The following is a 17,810-nucleotide window of genomic DNA, read 5'->3' as shown; positions in this document are numbered from 1 at the left end:
TAACTATTTTTCTCCCCACTGCAAAATTAAGTGAAAAAAACAGCAAAAGTTAGAATATTTTGGACATGTGATGTGACACCTGGAAAAATATGGCATACTTCACTTAATCCTCCGGGGAAAAATTTAAGGCAAATGAGATCCAGGCAGAAGAAGAACATCAAAATCTAAGGAACTGATTTGGACAAAACTCAGCAGCACTTTTTTGTGCGACTGTTGATAAAAATAGGATCGCCAACATGATTGCCAATGTCCGATGACGGATATGGCACAACAAGAAGAAGAAAACTCCAGAGCTGTTGGGTAATACATTTTCCTACTTAAAAGAAATCCTAACTCACTCTTTTTTTTTTTCAAGCTAATGCTGCCAACAGTGTGCTCCTACCTTCTCTGAAACACCTTGATGCACTCTTGTTGATACTTTAATTCATTTATTTTGTTCAGTGCAAGCCCAGGAGAAGGCATAACTTCTATTGGGAGGTACTTAGAGAACCAGCATACATGGCCACCAACACTGAAGGACCTTTTCAGCTTTGGATCTGAACTGCAGCACATGCCTCTTTGGGGGGGAAAAAAATGACTCAGATGGTGATGAAAACTATTTAAATGCCAATTCAGACTGCTTGTGTCAGCATTATGAGTTCTGTGTTTGATAAGTTTACCAGCTGTTTCATATATCAAATCATCCTAATGGGCATTGATAAAAGAGAGTCACAGTTCATTACTTTCATATAAAGGGTTGGAAGATTATAGACACTATGCAGCCAGAATCACATTTGCAAGCGGGAGATGAATGCAATCATTTCTAGGGCAGAGCCACAACGTCTTATTTAAAGGCATCAGGCTGGCAGATAATCTTTAGGATTCAAAATTTAATTTTTTTGCTACCTGTCCTTGAATACCAAATTCTGCGGCTGATTTTCCTGCTCAAGTTATAAATTGCGGACCACCAAATGGATTATAATCCCACTTCTCTTTGGGTAATGTGGGGCTCCCTTTGTTCTTCATGTGGGGCTATCTCATCTTTTGAAGATGGAGTTCAGAGTGTTCTAATGGGATTTGCCCAGGTATGTGTGTGTATATGCTAGATGCAAAGTGTGTTGCCCAGTGTGTGTATATGCTAGATGCAAACAGTTCTGATCTGAAGGAGGAAATATGTTTTGGAACGGTATATGATCTCCTGACATGGACAAGAAGACCTGCAGAGCCCCTTCCAACCCTACTATTCTATGTTCTGGGGAGTCACATAACACCTCTCAGCTCTGTAGCTCTTTTCCTATGGTAAGAGGCAATGCTACAAGTCTGTAAACTGCATTAAGGATGAGGTATTGACAATATAATTGCAATTCTTACCGAAGGGCTGTTACCCGAAAACTGGGGTAGAGGACACTGAGCTGATCTTTCCCACTCCCAGTAGTGATCTTTACAGTAACTCACATTGTGAACCAGCAGACTCTGATTGGTTTGACCACGGATAAGATGACTAGAAAAAAAAAAACCCACAGGTTAAGTAGTATTTTATATTTAAATGTCACTTTTGTTGTGGACAAAAAGTCTTTCTACAGTTTAAAAGGGGCTGCCACAGAGAGGAAGGGGTCAAGCTATTTTCTAAAGCGCCTGTAGGCCAGACAAGGAACAATGGATGGAAACTGAACAAGGAGAGATTTAACCTGGAAATAAGGAGAAACTTTCTGACAGTGAGAACAATCAACCAATGGGACAGCTTGCCCTCGGAAGTTGTGGGATCACTTGAGACTTTCAAGAAGAGATTGGACTGCCATTTGTCAGAAATGGTATAGGGTCTCCTGCTTGGGCGGGGGGTTGGACTAGATGACCTACAAGATCCCTTCCAACTCTGATGATCTGTTATCTGTTAAAACATCAGAAACATTTGAGTCAGGTCTATATAAAAGTCCTAGCCTTTCTAATAGGGTTTTTTCTCTCCAATAAAATTATATTGTGCTATAGTAGACATAGATGATGATGATGATGATGATGATGATGATGATGATGATGATATCCATTTGGTCATTTCCAACTCCTGGCAATTCTATGGACCAGGTATCTCCACTTCTTCCAAACTTGCACTACTTTGAGATTTTCTATGCTCTGGCTGGTGTCAATTTTGACAGTGTGCAGCCACTGTGTTCTTTGATGGCGGCTAGGCACCATCAGAGCTGACACCAGACACCATATATAATGTATAATAATGTAGATAAGTTTCAGAAGGAAACTGAGCTGAGATTGATGGCTGTCCTGGTTTACGTTGAGGTTTGATCTCAGAATTAGTTTATAACCCCCAGCTGGTCACCTCGTAAGTTGGACATTCAAAGTAATATTTCGCTGTGTGACTAATGTGTGTGTGTGTGTGTGTGTACATACTTACCCCATACCATGAACGACCAGGCCAGCGAAGAAAACAATGAATAGGTGATGGGTATACCAGAACACCTCATAGAAGGATCTTCTGATGGTTTCAGTAGATGAAGTCATTATCAGAATTAGCGACACAGTGATTAGGAGTCCTGTCACTCCGGCTATGCTTCTCAGGATTTCAGCTAATGTATTCTACAGGGAAAATGGTTTATAGGAATATTGGATTAATAGTGTAACAAAAATATTAATTTAATTTTAAAAAAATTAAGATTAGACCCGGGGCGTTAATATTAAAACCTATTTTCTATTTGATAGTAAAAATCTATCAGTAGCAAGGGGTGCAATTTCTGTGTATTTGTGAAATGGTAAGAGGAAACAAGACTGTCTTAGCAGTTCCTGTTATACTATACTTAGGTATTCTGAAGAAAATACATGATTCAAACAAGATTTAATGAAGCAGACACTAATGAGGGGGAAAGCATAGCATTATCAAATAAAGGAATAAGTGTAAATAAAGGTAATATGTGTGATTCTATATTCCTCCAGAAGGAGGAATATAGAATATGCCAGAAGGAAGTATGTCTTTCTGTAGCATTTGCAGAATTTCATCAAATGTTGCTTCGGCTATGCTGTATAGTGATCGGATTCATCTGAAACACAATCTATTTTCAATAGCCATCATAATAAGGACAAATTTTGTAGTTAATATAAATGAATATTTAATTGTTTAAAATATGTGGCTACCCATTGGAACTTACGCACTGGTAAGTGAATTTAAGATGACAGCCTAAACTATTTTATTGGCAATAATAACTGTACATTTGTACTGGTTTTAGAACAATGACAAATGATTGTTGAACATGAAGACTGTTATGGTATCATAATCTCTCTCCCCTTCTCCATCTCACATCAAATATATGTCACCATGGGTTTCAAGAGAATATGCTATAGAAATTATCAACAACTAATAGCAGTGGCAATTCAAAGTCTTTTATTTTGGTATTCTTATGAATGATTGATTACTATATCCCTACAAAATGACCCTACTCGATTCCCCTTTTTATGTATTGTTTTCCATTTCTCTGCTCCCAGCATTTGTTTGTTAATTTAGGATGTGAGTTGGACTGTGTTTTCTGAGTATAGGAAATTTTCAGATGAATGAAAGCTAACCAACCAACCACAAGACCAACACCAAAATGAACCTACTGTGTCATAGCTTCTGATGGGGTTCAGGTAGCTTTCGTTTGGGTTCCCACCAATGCCAGACAGTTTCTTCCTCAAGTCTCCTGCTTGTTTTGAATGGCTGAGATGAAATTGTTCTATATTGACCAAATGTGCAATGATGTGAATAGCTATAAAAATAGGTTTTAGAAAGTAAAGATTATGATGTATTATTACTGGAACATGCCAGACATCAATTTAGGAGGGACTATCTTCCTGCCATAGTCAATCAGTACATCTGATAAAGTTTTCTTGCCTTGACTAAGAGACAACACATAGGTTTATTCGGCATTGCTGAATGGAAGCATTATTCATTTATCTTTGCAATGCAAAATACCACCATGATTTTTCCTGTTCCTAATGTCAATCTCTATTTTGCTTCTATTACATCTCTTCTTCCAAATGGTGTTGCCCTGATTCATTCTCTCTCTCTCTCTCTCTCTCTCTCTCTCCCTCTCCCTCCCCCCTTCTCTCTCTTTCTCCCCCTCCCTCCCTCCCTCCTTTCCTCCCTCCCTCCTTCCTTCCCTCCCTCCCCCTCCCTCTATCTATCTATCCAAGGAAATACACATGACAGTCATGATAGGCAAGGTTTATTTCTTTGGCTATGCTATTGTCCAGCTTCAGCATATTATTTGCCAGGAGGGAAAACATTCACCAATACTGTTGTTATTTTGAGTCTAGCTACTTTTATAATTTATTATTATAGAGATATTTTATATAAGCTGCAATTACAAGTCATTAGCTATCTGACCAGTAAGCAAAGAAAGAATGAAGCAAGAGTTAAGTTTTGTTATTTTATATTACTTTATGTTATCCTTGATAAAACACATACAACTGTCATAGAATTAGCATTTGAGAGAGAAAGAATAGGAATTACAACATGTGAGTCTTGGATAATTGTTAGACTGATTTGTCACTTTCTAATTAATTACTTTACTATTCCCCATATAATCAATCACTTGCTAATTTACAGGTAGACGTCAACTTATGGATCATAATGGAACCTACCTATCAAAGTTGTAAATCATGACAGTCATAAAATGGGTCACCAAGGTGTCTGACCTGATTTTACAATCTTTTTTTGCAGTGGTCGTTAAGCAAAACAATGGTCATAATTTGAGGAGTACTTGTACATTGTTGTAAATAGGAGGAACTCATAGATAGAAGGCTAGAAGATTCAAATCTTGAAACTTTCTAGAGCTTCGCATTCTAGTTCCACCCTTCTGTCTTTTGAAGCAGTGCTTTGATAGTTCTGTTGTCACCACTTTCTCATGTGACATCCTTTCCCTGTCCATGATATTTTAGAGTGGTCAAAATGCCACAACCTCTGCAGCTTTACTGGTGATTAAAATGGAAAGGATGGGCCTGTAGAATAAGCCAGGTTTTTAAGATCTTCCTAGGATCATAGCCATGTGGTATCAGGAGGGATAGTTCTCCAAACATCCACCATGTCTCCTAGTTGCCATAACATGACATTCTTTTACTGATGGGATCCAGAGCATGTCAACCCTGGGTATTTGGGTTCTAAAAGCTTTAATTTAAAATTATTGGTAAATAAGGGTGTAAACACCTTTCTATGGGCTCTTTCTTCCATTTGTCTGGGATATACCTCAGGCAAGATTTTAAAATATAAATGGGTTATTCCATATATCAGTCTTTACTTACACACACAAAAGATGTGATACATACTGAAATGAATTCCCACTTTATGAATAACTTCTTAACCTAACCTATTAAACTTACGTTGGAAAGAACAGCCAACATAGTTTGGTGCACTTTTACTTTGTTGCATGAGAAAACTAAAATAAGTCAAATTAATGGATTTCTATTCCTGGAATGACTTCTTAATTAAGAAAAAGAAATGTGTGCACATTTTTCAGGAATGTATTCATATACATGAATATGAAAGCAAATTGATAAATTGCTGTCCGATGAAAGCAAATTGATAAATTGCTGTCCATGATAAAGAAACATCTCATCGTATTGCTTTGTGGCATATTCTGAATTCCATACTCTTTTGAGGTTTTCAGCAAAACAAAGAACAAAAATTCAGTTCATTGATTCTGGCAGGAATTATGCCATATTAGATTCAAGAAACATCAGCACCTGCTTAGTAAAATGACTGAAACATTCATCTTATTGTTTAAATGTTCCTATGAGCTGTGAACAAAGAGAGTAAGGGTAAGCAAAGTAGAGATAAATTAATGCATGTCAGGCATAGAAGATGGGGATAGAAATAATATTTTTCCTTAACATTTTTACAATGTTAGAATTAGGCATTATTAACTGAAACTGAATGCAAATGATCCATAACTGATCAAAGAAAAGACTTGATATTTGTAATATATTGTATGATTTATTCAAGATGGTGGTGTCATCAGGTGCAGATAACCACCAATTTAGATGGCTGTAAAAATTTTGGACAAAATCAAGGAGGATTGGCTTATCAATGGCTTTTAGCCAAAGTACAATCTACTTTTTCTTAAGACACAGACAACACAACTTCTTCATTTAATTCTATCAACGAGGTCATTAAGCAAGGTGCTAATGAACATGAGAGAGAGGGAAAGAGAGAGGGGAAGGGAAGGAGGGAGGGAGGGAGAGAGAGAGAGAGAGAGAGAGAAACCACTTGCTGCTGTCTCATTCAGATACAGTTATCTCATACAGCTATACCTGTGTTACTCTCACTCAGGCGTACATTGTTATGAGGGATATGAAATTTGGTTGAATTTTTTTTAGTTCTCATTTATTACCATCATACAGGGATGTGGTGGCTCAGTGGCTAAGATGTTGAGCTTGTCGATCAGAAAGGTCGGCAGTTCAGTGGTTTGAATCCCTAGTACTGAGTAATGGAGTGAGCTCCCATTAACTTGTCCCAACTTCTGCCAACTAGCAGTTCGAAACCATGTAAATGCAAGTAGAAGAATAGGGACCACTTTGGTGGGAAGATAACAGCTTTCAGTGTGCCTTTGGCATTTAGTCATGCTGGCCACATGACCACGGAGAAGTCTTCGGACAGCGCTGGCTCTTTAGCTTTGTAATGGAGATGAGAACCACCCCCTAGAGCCAGAAACGACTAGCACGTATGTGAAAGGGGAACATTTACCTTTTGTGATGATCTGGAATGTCCCACAAATGTAACAAAAACCAAAACGTAAATAAATGTTCTTTAGTGCCTTCAACTTGGCTTCACGGTTCAATTGTTCACAGTTGGAGATTAAACTCTTTCCAAAATAACATTCCAAACGAAAGAAATACAGTCCAACTCAAAGAGCAGATAACAAAGCAATAAAAAAACCAAAAACAAACCACACTGAAGAAAGTTCCACGACAGACCAGGATAATTAATTACAAACTTCAAGAAGATAACCAGGTATAGTTCGTTGGAAGAATGCCAACCAAGATAAACCTCATCCAGGAATAAAGCACTCTTGGTTTCCAGTGTTTGCTAGCACGCAGGTCCAAACTCTTATGCAGTTCTCACACCTATATCCCATGAAGAGAATCAAGGCCCTCTCCTCCTGAGTAGACCACGTCTTTCCCTTATCCTCTCCCCCCTGCGTGCCCTAGGATGGATAGGGGATGGGCCTGGGTCCTCCTCTGACTGCTCAGCCGGCCTCTGCCCTTCCCCAGCCTCCTCCACAACCTCGGGAGCCACACTTCCACTCCCTGCCGGCTGTTCCTCCTCTCCCTCAGAGTCAGTCTCCACCAGGGGCTTAACACCTTTTATTACCATCATATTTGCAAACGGTTGCTAACCAAGGTAGTCACTAAACAAGGAGTGACTATATATCTTAAATATCAGCTGCTAGGAAATAACCATTGAAGACTATTGTCCTCCTGTCTATATTTGTGAATTTCGTAAATATACCTGGTTGGCCATGGCTGTAATACCAGAATATTAGACAAGACTTAATGTCCTTTTATGCTTGCATTGTCTCTGTGGTATGATATTTTTGTTGTGCTGTATTTACAATAAACTTGTCTTTCTGCTGGAAAATATAGTAAAATCTACATGTATAGTATACAAAAAGCACAAATATTCCTATTTCAATTAAAGCTAGAAATAGAAATGTAAAAGAATGGTGGTAATAAGGGTTGTATGGGATTCCCATTTTCAAAGCAATTGTATTAATTCCAACTCCATTAAAGCCAGGTGAGGCTTCACAAATGGTCACAACGTAAGTCATTGCCATAGGAAATCCTGAATGCTAACTCCAGGGATGGCAATTTAGTTTAAGGGGTTTTTTTTCCTCCAAAGTTAACTTCCACCGATCCACAATAATTGAGCATTGGGAGGTATGTGGAATCACTCAAGCATGCAGCTAATATGCTGAATTTGTTTGATCCCAGATAGAAGCAAGTAATATTGCAGGCAAAATGTTTTCAAACTTACTTGCATTTACAGCTACTCCATAAGCAATCATCTTGTGAAATGTGATGTTTTTATCCAATTGTCTCCTCAGTATTGTTCTGCAACACTTAATGAAAACAAAGAGGTATTTTAAATTATGTTTATTTCATTTACATGACTCTGAGCTTAAATTTAGTAACTGTGATATTCATTTCTCTCCTCCCTCCCATAATACATGAGAAAGAATGAGATCACAGGTTTTTCAGTCTAAAATAGAGTTTCTGTTCACACAATTATTTAAGCAAAGTACATAATCCATAATATGAAGTTGACTTGGTCAGGAACTGTAAATGTGGATAAATCACAGTTTATCCTTTTTTTTTCTTTTTGTAATCTGCAGCTGATAAAAATGGAAACAAAAATGTACAACCCCTTCAAAAATACAGAGTAAAGAGAGAGAAAAGTCCATAGATTAACAAAGCTCCCTTCTTAGGTAAATGATGCTAATATACAACTTATTATATTTTATATTTGAATGTAGCCTAGAGGTTGAATATTCAGTTAGTCTTTTAGTTGCACTACCAAAATATATCTTGTTTGCATACTGGAAATGCAACAGTTTTGTTCGTTAAAATTGTTTTGTACAATTATAAGCCTTTCTATTATGGAAAAAAGATTATACCATGCATTTAATTGATATAAGCTACAGCTGTTTTTCTTTAAAACATATTTTTAAAAGCACAAATAGAGCCATATAAAATTGCTACTGCATCACAAGGCAGACAAATATATTTATTGTACAGTTGTGTTACAAAAGGCTACCTTTTTAGCAGTCCATTTTATTTCTAAATGTCTTAAATAATTTCCTATCTGCAGATTTTTCCCTCCCAGAACTCCTCCATTTCACAATTAGCGCTTACATTTTACTGGCAAATATGCAATTTCTGCATTACATTGTTTAACCAGTTTGAAATCGGGATCACAGCTTTTTCCAAAGAATTATGTGAATGATAATAGTGAATGGTTTCTGTGAATTCTCTGCTATACAATTGCCTTAAATCCTAGCACCGCAGTCTTTTGTTTTGAACCAGGAGAGTTAACTAGGTTGAAGATATGGTGCAAACAAGTCCACATGGTCATTATTCATTTGTGCAAGATCACCCTATTTCAGGCTTCACGTTTATGAATGTTACAAGGTACAATGAAACAATAAACTGAGACAAGATAAAAATCACAATGGATAATTTCCCTGTGTCTCTTGCCTGGTGAATTGGCTCTTTTCCATAATGAAAAGTGATAATAATCATATCTAACAGATACATTCATGCATCTTTCTTTCCTTGTTTCATTCCATCAACAAGCAAGTTATTATTTACTACTATGTTAATCAAAGTCTATCCAGACTTGTCTTTCCAACAATGCAAGGGTTTCTTCCTTCCATAGAACAAATTGAGATCTAAAGGTAACAATGAAAGAAGGGAGACATAATTTTTGCCAGTTCTTTTCCCTCTTGTAACTTCATTATATTTACTTTATGATTCAAAACACTGTTTTATGAAGATAGGAAGTTGCCATACAGCTGAAACATGCCCTCTGGACTAAACCAGTATTATGCATCAACTCCATTTAACATGTGTTTCGATAAACTTTTACTTATTGCATTTATTCCTTACTTCCCACTAAAAGACCAAAGGTGGCTCACTTAGGAGATCTTCAAATTTTATGCCCACAATAATCTCTCTGTGAGATAGGTTGGGCTCAGAAAGAGGATTGGCCCAAAATCACCTTTTGAGCTCCTGGTCCAGAGATATTTATTTACTTACCAGCATCTACTTACCAATGTTATTCATTTACAACTAAATCTTACAGATTATCTTCTTGAAGAAGAAGAAGGGGGATTTCTAGTACACAATCTGAAAGTATACTAAAACGTTGAACCAATAAGAGTTTAAAAGACAATGGATGGATTACTGCTATCACTAAACCTTACTTACAAAAGTCCCAAAGGTGTCTTCTTTCCCTAAGAGGCAACTGGACTTTCTTGTTTTTCTTTAAAGAAGTTTCACTTTTCATCCAAAAAGCTTCTTCAGTTCTTGGATGAGAAACACAATGTCTTCAAAGAACAACAAGAAAGTTGCCTCTTGAAAAAGCACCTTTGGGATGAACTAGGACCTGGAGGACTGAGAATCTCCGTAGATATTACTTACAAAACTTCCCCGTAGGAAGGAGATGAGATTCCTGCTGACTGGCAGGAGGATCAGCAAGCAGTTGAAGTTGAGGCAAGCAGCAGAAGCTCTTGCCCATGCAAGTGCAGACTAGGGACAAAAAAAACCCAAAACTGTTAAGGTGAAACTAAGAATTTCACATGCTAAAACAATCAAATCTCTTTTTGTTTATTTCTGAAGGTTTAATTCCTAAGCTGACCTTGGATGAAATGGTTGATATGGTCTACAGTAAAAGAAAGAGACAAAAATGTTCAGCACAGCAAACTTTTTTTTTAAAAAGGTTGGTCAATTATTTTTATCAGCAAAATATCTTGCAGTCACGTTTCTGATCTTAAGACCTGGCAACTAAGTTCAGAGATATCAAATAAGGCAATGCATTATGATTATGATGGTCAAACAAATAATCCGACTTTAGCAACATTGTGTGAAGGCCTACCTAGCTCTCTGGACAAGGCTCTAAAGTATAAAAAAAAGAAAGGAAGAGGGCAACCAGCAGCAAGGTGGAAAGATTTACTGGTATTGTTGGAAGACCTAAAAGTATCACATTAAGAACAAATAACCACAGAGAAAATCTATTTCTGCGATTACTAAGACAAAATAAGTAGCCTCTGCAACAAAGGAAGAAGGCAATAGAGAAGGTTTGTTTAAGAAGTATTGAGGTGGGGAATGAAGAATTTGTAAATAATGGATAGAATTTTTTCTCACCCCACACCTTCTAAGATGCATTTCATGAGCCATTAGAAACTGTGTATTTTTAAAGTGCCACAGATGCATAAAGGGAAATAATTTTAAAATAAATTTCCTTAAGACAATTATTTGGATAAGTCTAGCCCGCGGTTTCTCAACTTGGACAATTTTAAGGTATGTGTGGACTTCGACTTTCAAAAGTCCTCAACCAGCATGCAGGAAAATGGGCAAACAAAGTCGCCAAGTCTGAGACACATTGGTCTAGGTAAAGAGATAGGTGCATATAGAAGCAAAGATGTAGTAGAAATTTGGGTAAGTGAGGGTATTGGGACAGGTTGGCATAATGAAATAGGTGGAGAGCTAAGTAAAAGATCCAGAAGCTATTTTAGAAGAAGTTTACTCACACCCAACATAACACGTGTGTAGAGGTAGGCGTCCTCAGATTCATACCAGAAGAATGTGTCAATGAACAAGTAGAAGTTCATCCCCAACCACAATAACTAGAACAGAAAAGTTTTCACTAGTTGATTTCAAGTATTTATTTAAGCCTGTTGGTTTAGAAATGTCTTCCTTAGTGCTTTGAGAAATTCACAAATGCTATGTGAAAAAAACAAGAGAACAGCCTGCTTTATCAAGAATTCCCCTCCAGACATCAGAATCAGTAGCTTGATTATGAAATACTTACAACTAGCAGAACTGACAAACTTTCATTCAAAATCCAAATCCCCATCTTGATTTTCTTTGTTCTGCACTAGCAGAGATTTGCTATTTCCTTGTAATGCCAACTGAGTCCTCTGGATCTTCCCCGCACTGCATATTCAGCACTAGAACTGCAACCTAGGGATACGGTATTCTAATTAAGAGCTTTCTACCAGATGTCAATCTCCAAGGGGAAGAGACTTTGTGATTTGTGAAACGAACAAGCAAGTCATGGAAGATACATCACGTGTATTCTAATCAATGAGGCCTTCCCCCCCTCGCAGTCATCTACACGACTGCAAATAACAACTTTAGAGATGCCCTGGAATTCTTCTTCCAAGCTGCATGCGAAGGAAGTGCAGAGAGAGCTGTGTGGAGTTTTGAAAGGGGGAACTTTGCTTCAGCAAGGCTTTGATCAAAGTGATGCACTGATCAAAGCGGCCCCCTGGCTTGGGGGGGGGGGGTGTTTCTATACATGGCTGCATGCGCTCAGAGGCTCCTTTCCCTTGCATTACAGCAGATGGCTCAGTCAAGCTGGCTTGCTTTGATGTCGAGATATGTGGTGTAGGAGCTAAGCGACTCCATTTTCCTAGTCAAGATATTGCCTTGAATTGGAGCACCGAAATAGCAGAGATCAGTAGTACTGAAGCCCAGCAAACTCACTTCAAATATTAATATCTATGTGTTATAATGAAGTAAACCGGTCAGACTGAGCCTGGATCCTGGTAACTTCATAACTACCATGTAGTTTTCTTAGCAACATTAGAGAAGTGGTTTGACGTTCCCTTTTTCCACCCCCCACCCAACTTTCCAGGCTAGCCCACAGCCCTAGCGGTCTCCCATTCAAATATTATACAAGTCTATTCTGCTTAGCTGGCCAGATGCTGCTGAGAGTTATTATTTTGAATCAGCCATATCCCAAAAGTGACAAATCCATTTTATTCCAAAGAATCTAAATTTTCTTCAGAGACTGGGTCAGAACATGCAGCTTTTTGCACATGCATGTGAGCACAAAAAAAGTTGTGTGCACATGCATGTGAGCACAACGGAGACCAAAAAAGGATCACACTCCTCAACTTGTTCTGTAGACATTGACTGGACAGGCAAGAAAGTTTCTTTCAAGCCCAGTGATATGGACCGTTTCTTCTGGTCCATCTGAGAACAGAAGCTTAGGGATCATTGGTGCTCTCTGACCTTGGTTGTTTACTAGCAGATATTTCCTCACCCAAACTAGGTACCATCACCGGTGCTGGAAGGGAGTGGGGTTTGCTCTCATTTTATATTCTAGTGGCTTGCCCTGGCAGTGTTGGTGGGGGAGGGTCTTTGGGGTCCTTTGATTGGCCTGTTTACAGTCGGCTTGTTTGGCAGTTCCTTGATTGCAGTATTATTTACTTCTTGACTGTTGATCTGATGTTAATCTTGGTGTTAACATTAATTAGGAGAGCCAAAAGAGATCAATCACATCCTCTCTCTCATTGAAAATCCCTTTGTTTTCTCCTTTACTATACACAGCTATGCAAAAGTTTACACTGCCACCAGAAATGGGTGTACTTCCCACTAATGCCTGGGGAATGTGTCACTACTCCAGATTCACCTTTCTAGGAAGTACAAGGCCTTCGTGATGTGGTGCCTTCACATGTTAGGCTACTGCATCTTTCTCATCCCTCAAGCTGAAGGTTTAGTTTGACTATTTATAGGGCATGCCTTTGGGAATTTTGAATAGAAAAAACCACATATTCTTTCAACATGTATTATTGTTTCTAATATTTTCCTTACAAATTCTTTGAAGCTGAGACTACTCAGTCTAGGTCACCACAAAGTGTCTTGTATTAGATGGTTTCATATGAAATGATGATCAATCATTAATTATAAAACATGAATATATCATTATACACTAACAGTTATTATTTAACTGTAATAGGTATCCATAACTACTTAAACATACCTCCTCCTCCCCCACAACTTTTGTACACCATGAGATAGAAAATGAGAAAGCGAAATAAGGTCGGCTACGATTGGGTGACCTTCTTTTCTCCTCCTCTCCTTCCCTTTTTAATGTCAGCATCTGAATTAGCCATACTTCAAAGCCAAAGGGGAAAAAAAAGGCTGCACAAGACATTCTCTTTTGAAGTACAGCTGATCCAGACACCAGTTTTCTAAAATGAAAGTCTCTCTTTCTCTCTCTCCCTCTCTCCTCTCTCTCTTTTTCTCTGTTTTTTCAAAGGCATCTGACTGGGATTTTTCCAAGAACAGCAAAGTCAGAGGCTGCTTTGGATTCCTAGCCATGAGAGTGCTTCTAAGTATACTTCAAAGAAGAATTGTTCATGTAGCGTCTCTTTGAAGTTCATCTGATTCAGATCCAGATGCTAGCTTTCTGAAAGAATCCAGTATTTCCACAGGAATTAATGGCGCTCCTCTAACATATTATTTAACAAAAAGTAAAGTACGCTCTCAAACATAAAGTGATTTAGAATAGATTTTGAAATGCAGATGAAACAGGGGTTGCCAGATGTAGGAATCGTGCCAGTTCATCAGTGTTTTATTCGTTAGAAGCGACAGCTCAAATCTAATAAACATACAGTCTAAACAGAAAGTATTGTCATCTGTATGCAACATTACAGGCTTTTAAAGACTTTGAGAGTCTTGAGGCAGCTATTCCTTTGAGATCCATTGCCACTTTATTCTCACTGCATCTGGGCCAACATCGTATTTTCCCCCCCATTGCCTTTCATCCATAGAAGTAAAATTTACTGCTGAGCATTTCCCTCGATATCTGTCCATGTAGTTTTCTCAGCTGAATACAGAAGTGATTTGCCTTTGCTTTCTTCTGGGATGTGTTTTAACTTCCTATTCTAGCCTATTAAGTCCCTGCTTTTCCTAACCTCTTTTTCTTACCTGAAAACCTCAAAATCCTATGCTGTCTTTTATGTTATTTGAGTGACTTATAATAAAGCTATTATTACTTATATATAGATGCTCTCTCTCTCTCTCTCTCTCTGTGTGTGTGTGTGTGATGGGCACTTTAGCTCATATTAGCTATGACTGTTCTTTATCTAAAGTCATTTTGGGATGATATTGTTTTACTGCACCCTCTGATTTCTTTCGAATCCTGAATCATAATAGCAATAGCACTTAGATTTGTATAACGCTTCACAGAGCTTTACAGCCCTCTAATAAGCAGTTTACAGAGTCAGCATATTGTCCCCAACAATATGGGTCCTCATCTTACTGACCATGAAAGGATGGAAGGTTGAGTCAACCTTGAGCCTGGTGACATTTGAACTGCCAAATTGCAGGCAGCCAGCAGTCAGCAGAAGTAGCCTGCAGTACTGCATTCTAACCACTGTAGCTTTTTTAACTAGATGGGCAGTCCTCCTTACAAGTTGCTTGAGTAGCAAAATGTCTATGGAGCTTCTCAGTCATCCAGGTCATGGTTGTCCCAAAGGTGCGTTTTCAAGAGGCAACTGGGCTTTCTGGTTTTTCTTTGAAGATGTTTTACTTCTTATCCAAGAAGCTTCTCCAGCTCTACTTCAAAAGAAATAATACATACATATACACATGCTATATACACTATATATACACAACACACACACATGTACACACATACACACACATATATACATATATGTGTGTGTGTGTGTGTGTGTACATGTATGTGTGTGTATACATACACACACACACACCACCACCACCATTGTCCATTTTGAATACATAGCAGAAAGAGGAAACTTGAGAGACCACAAGACTGATATTTATGGGACAAAACTGTGGCTGAATCTGGATATTCTGTTCGGTTACCACAAAGCCTCCTCCCAGAAGGTAACAAGGAAAACAGGCCATGAAGAGGATACGTAGCCTCCCAGACAATCCTGCGGGTCCTGCTCAAGCATCGCTTATATGCAGAGATGGGCTGCTGCCAGTTCTCACTGTTCAGGCAAACCAGTAGTTAAGATTCTGCTCAGTTTGGTGAACTGGCCCCACCCCTGCTTGTTTTTTGGCCTGTTTTCCAGGCCATTTTTGGGCCTGAAAACGCCCAAAAAACAGCCCCAAAATGGGCGGGGGCAGGGTTATCCAGTGGTGGAATTAGTGAGTGGCCGGGAGGCGGGGATCGGTGTGATGAGTAACGTCACCCACCCAGTCATATGAGCCAACCGGCTATGTCTACCCAGCCAGAGAACTAGTTGTTAAGTTATTCCAATCCCACCACTGCTTATATCCTGTGTCCTGGACAGAAGGAAGTGAACTACCAATAAACTTTTCTGCCATCCTCACCACTCTCTGCGCTGCCTTCCTGTCTAAAGCAGTAATGCTCCCCACCAGACAGTAATGTAATTTGACAGAATGCTCTCAATTGTCCCTTTATAGAAAGTGGTAAGGACAAAGGAAAGAAGATGTACTTTTCTCATGACAAAGAAAATAACACTGTTCTAAAACTGGAACAGTGAAAGATGAATTTCTGCTGCTCTCCATGATGGGCTGGGAATGAACGAGGGAAAGATCACAAGGATATGATTAGCAAGACAATTCCATGGGCTAGTTTGCTATGAGGAAGTGTCCACAGAAAACCTTCAATAATAGAATGACAGATAATGGAAGCTTCAGAGCTGAGGCAAATCTTCCCTTGGATGTTCTTGCTTTCTGTGTGCACAAGCTCCTTCCCCCAGGGGAAGCACAAAAACATGAAATCTTCCATCTGTAATGTGAAAAGCTGCAGCAGCAAATAGGGCTCAGTTAAAGTCCCAGTGATTTTCAATGGACTAAATTACAAGATGCCTTACAGGCTGAGGTTACAGGCTGAGTTACCTGAAAAGATGGCGGGGTTGGGAAACAATTGGTTGTTGTTCTTTCAATTATTCCCCCACCTCCTCCAAAGCCATATAAGCTTTAGGCTAGCTGAAGACTTCTAGTGCTTCAAGACAAAAATATCAGAAGGCTTTTAAAAGATTGCAGCAGGTAGCAGGTAGATACCAAATGTTTCATTCTCCTCAAAAATGAATACTTCTGTTACTACAAGATTGAAAGGAGCCATAAAACGTGCAGAGAGGTATCTTAATATTCCCCAGTGAAGAGCACAGAGGGAAATAGAGTGAGATAATTGTACTCCATAATGAATCATTCATTATTAAAATTTCAGACGGACCGGTAGAATGACAAATTCTGCTGAGTAAAGAGGAGGGAGCTAAACTTTATGGCTAAGATACCAGGTTCACCTTCTGGACCAAGGTGCCTAGACCATTTGTCAAAGAATGAGAAAAGAACCCATGGAAGCATGCATGTTTTGTGAGACCATTACTTAGCAGTTGTCACCCTTTTGAAAACACAGCTTCCTCTGCACTTAAATCAGACATGGAGGCATCATGGCACGCACAAATAGCACTTAATTCTTATCCTACCATACTGTTTTTTTCAGAGCTCTTCTAGGTATTGTAAGAATTAGGCATTTGATAAGCACCAGTTCATAATGCTGATTATGACTGTGAAGTAGAAGCAGTTGTTTATCTCTTTTTAATTAAAAAAAAAACCTTTTTTGATTTTTTTAATTGAAGTTTGTGTTACTCAAATATAATACAAACAAAAGTCAAAAATACAGAAAAGAATAAAAACTATTCCTATGTGGTTACATTACAGTACATAATTCACTTCTTCCCATAACTTCCCTCCCTCCATCATCCACTTTATCCAATCAGAAATCCAAAAATTGTCAGACCTCTCCTGGTATCAGCAGAAATCCAAAAAGGATTTCCAGCATTCTATAAAGATAGTTCTTATTTTAAATCTGAAGAAACAGATACAAATTAATTTGCCTTCTTTTTGCTTCTACCAGTCTTAATCTTTAATTCATCAAGTTTCTGTTATGGGGTTAAATTTACTTTCAAACTTTCGTTCTCCCAATTCAAAGATTTCTTCAAAAAATGCTTTTTGTAAATCCAATAAGTCCTTGTCCAGATAATTTTCCAACTCTTGATTTGTCATTTGTATTTCCACTATAACAATAATCTCTATTTTATAATCCACAATTTCACCATTTCCCAATATTTCTACATTGTTTGGGATTTGCTCTTCCACATCTTTTACATATTTGACTTTTTCTTTAAAATGTGCAAGAAATGTATCGGCAGGTGTAGAAATTGTTACTGTCAATTTAGTTATAATTTTATCTCCCAGGTCTTCAAAGATCCTTTGAAATGTCTCCAATGTCACATTTTTATCTCATTCTGCAAGTTTCTGCCTGAAACTTTAGTCCCCTCTAA

At 38.3% G+C, this 17,810-nt stretch overlaps 1 protein-coding gene across 1 annotated transcript in view; it reads right to left on the bottom strand.

Moving 5' to 3' along the window:
* The window catches only part of NOX3 (NADPH oxidase 3), a 29,832-nt gene extending 18,145 nt beyond the window's left edge, over nucleotides 1-11,687 (bottom strand). The window contains exons 1-7 of the mRNA XM_026680322.2: nucleotides 11,546-11,687; nucleotides 11,265-11,360; nucleotides 10,156-10,263; nucleotides 7,991-8,075; nucleotides 3,580-3,725; nucleotides 2,384-2,565; nucleotides 1,351-1,480 (exon numbers count right to left, since the gene is read on the bottom strand). Of these exons, the coding sequence (XP_026536107.2) occupies nucleotides 1,351-1,480; nucleotides 2,384-2,565; nucleotides 3,580-3,725; nucleotides 7,991-8,075; nucleotides 10,156-10,263; nucleotides 11,265-11,360; nucleotides 11,546-11,590 (792 nt within the window). The 5' untranslated portion in view covers nucleotides 11,591-11,687. The remainder of the gene's footprint in view (nucleotides 1-1,350; nucleotides 1,481-2,383; nucleotides 2,566-3,579; nucleotides 3,726-7,990; nucleotides 8,076-10,155; nucleotides 10,264-11,264; nucleotides 11,361-11,545) is intronic.
* Between the last annotated feature and the right edge of the window lie 6,123 nt (nucleotides 11,688-17,810).

Source organism: Notechis scutatus, chromosome 1, assembly GCF_049901735.1.
Source record: "Notechis scutatus isolate UNSWTSFEM ecotype Mainland chromosome 1, rNotScu1.2, whole genome shotgun sequence".
NCBI classification, from domain to species: domain Eukaryota; kingdom Metazoa; phylum Chordata; class Lepidosauria; order Squamata; family Elapidae; genus Notechis; species Notechis scutatus.
The sequence above is the reverse complement of the archived record's forward strand: the minus strand, read 5'-3'. Positions and strand labels throughout refer to the sequence as shown.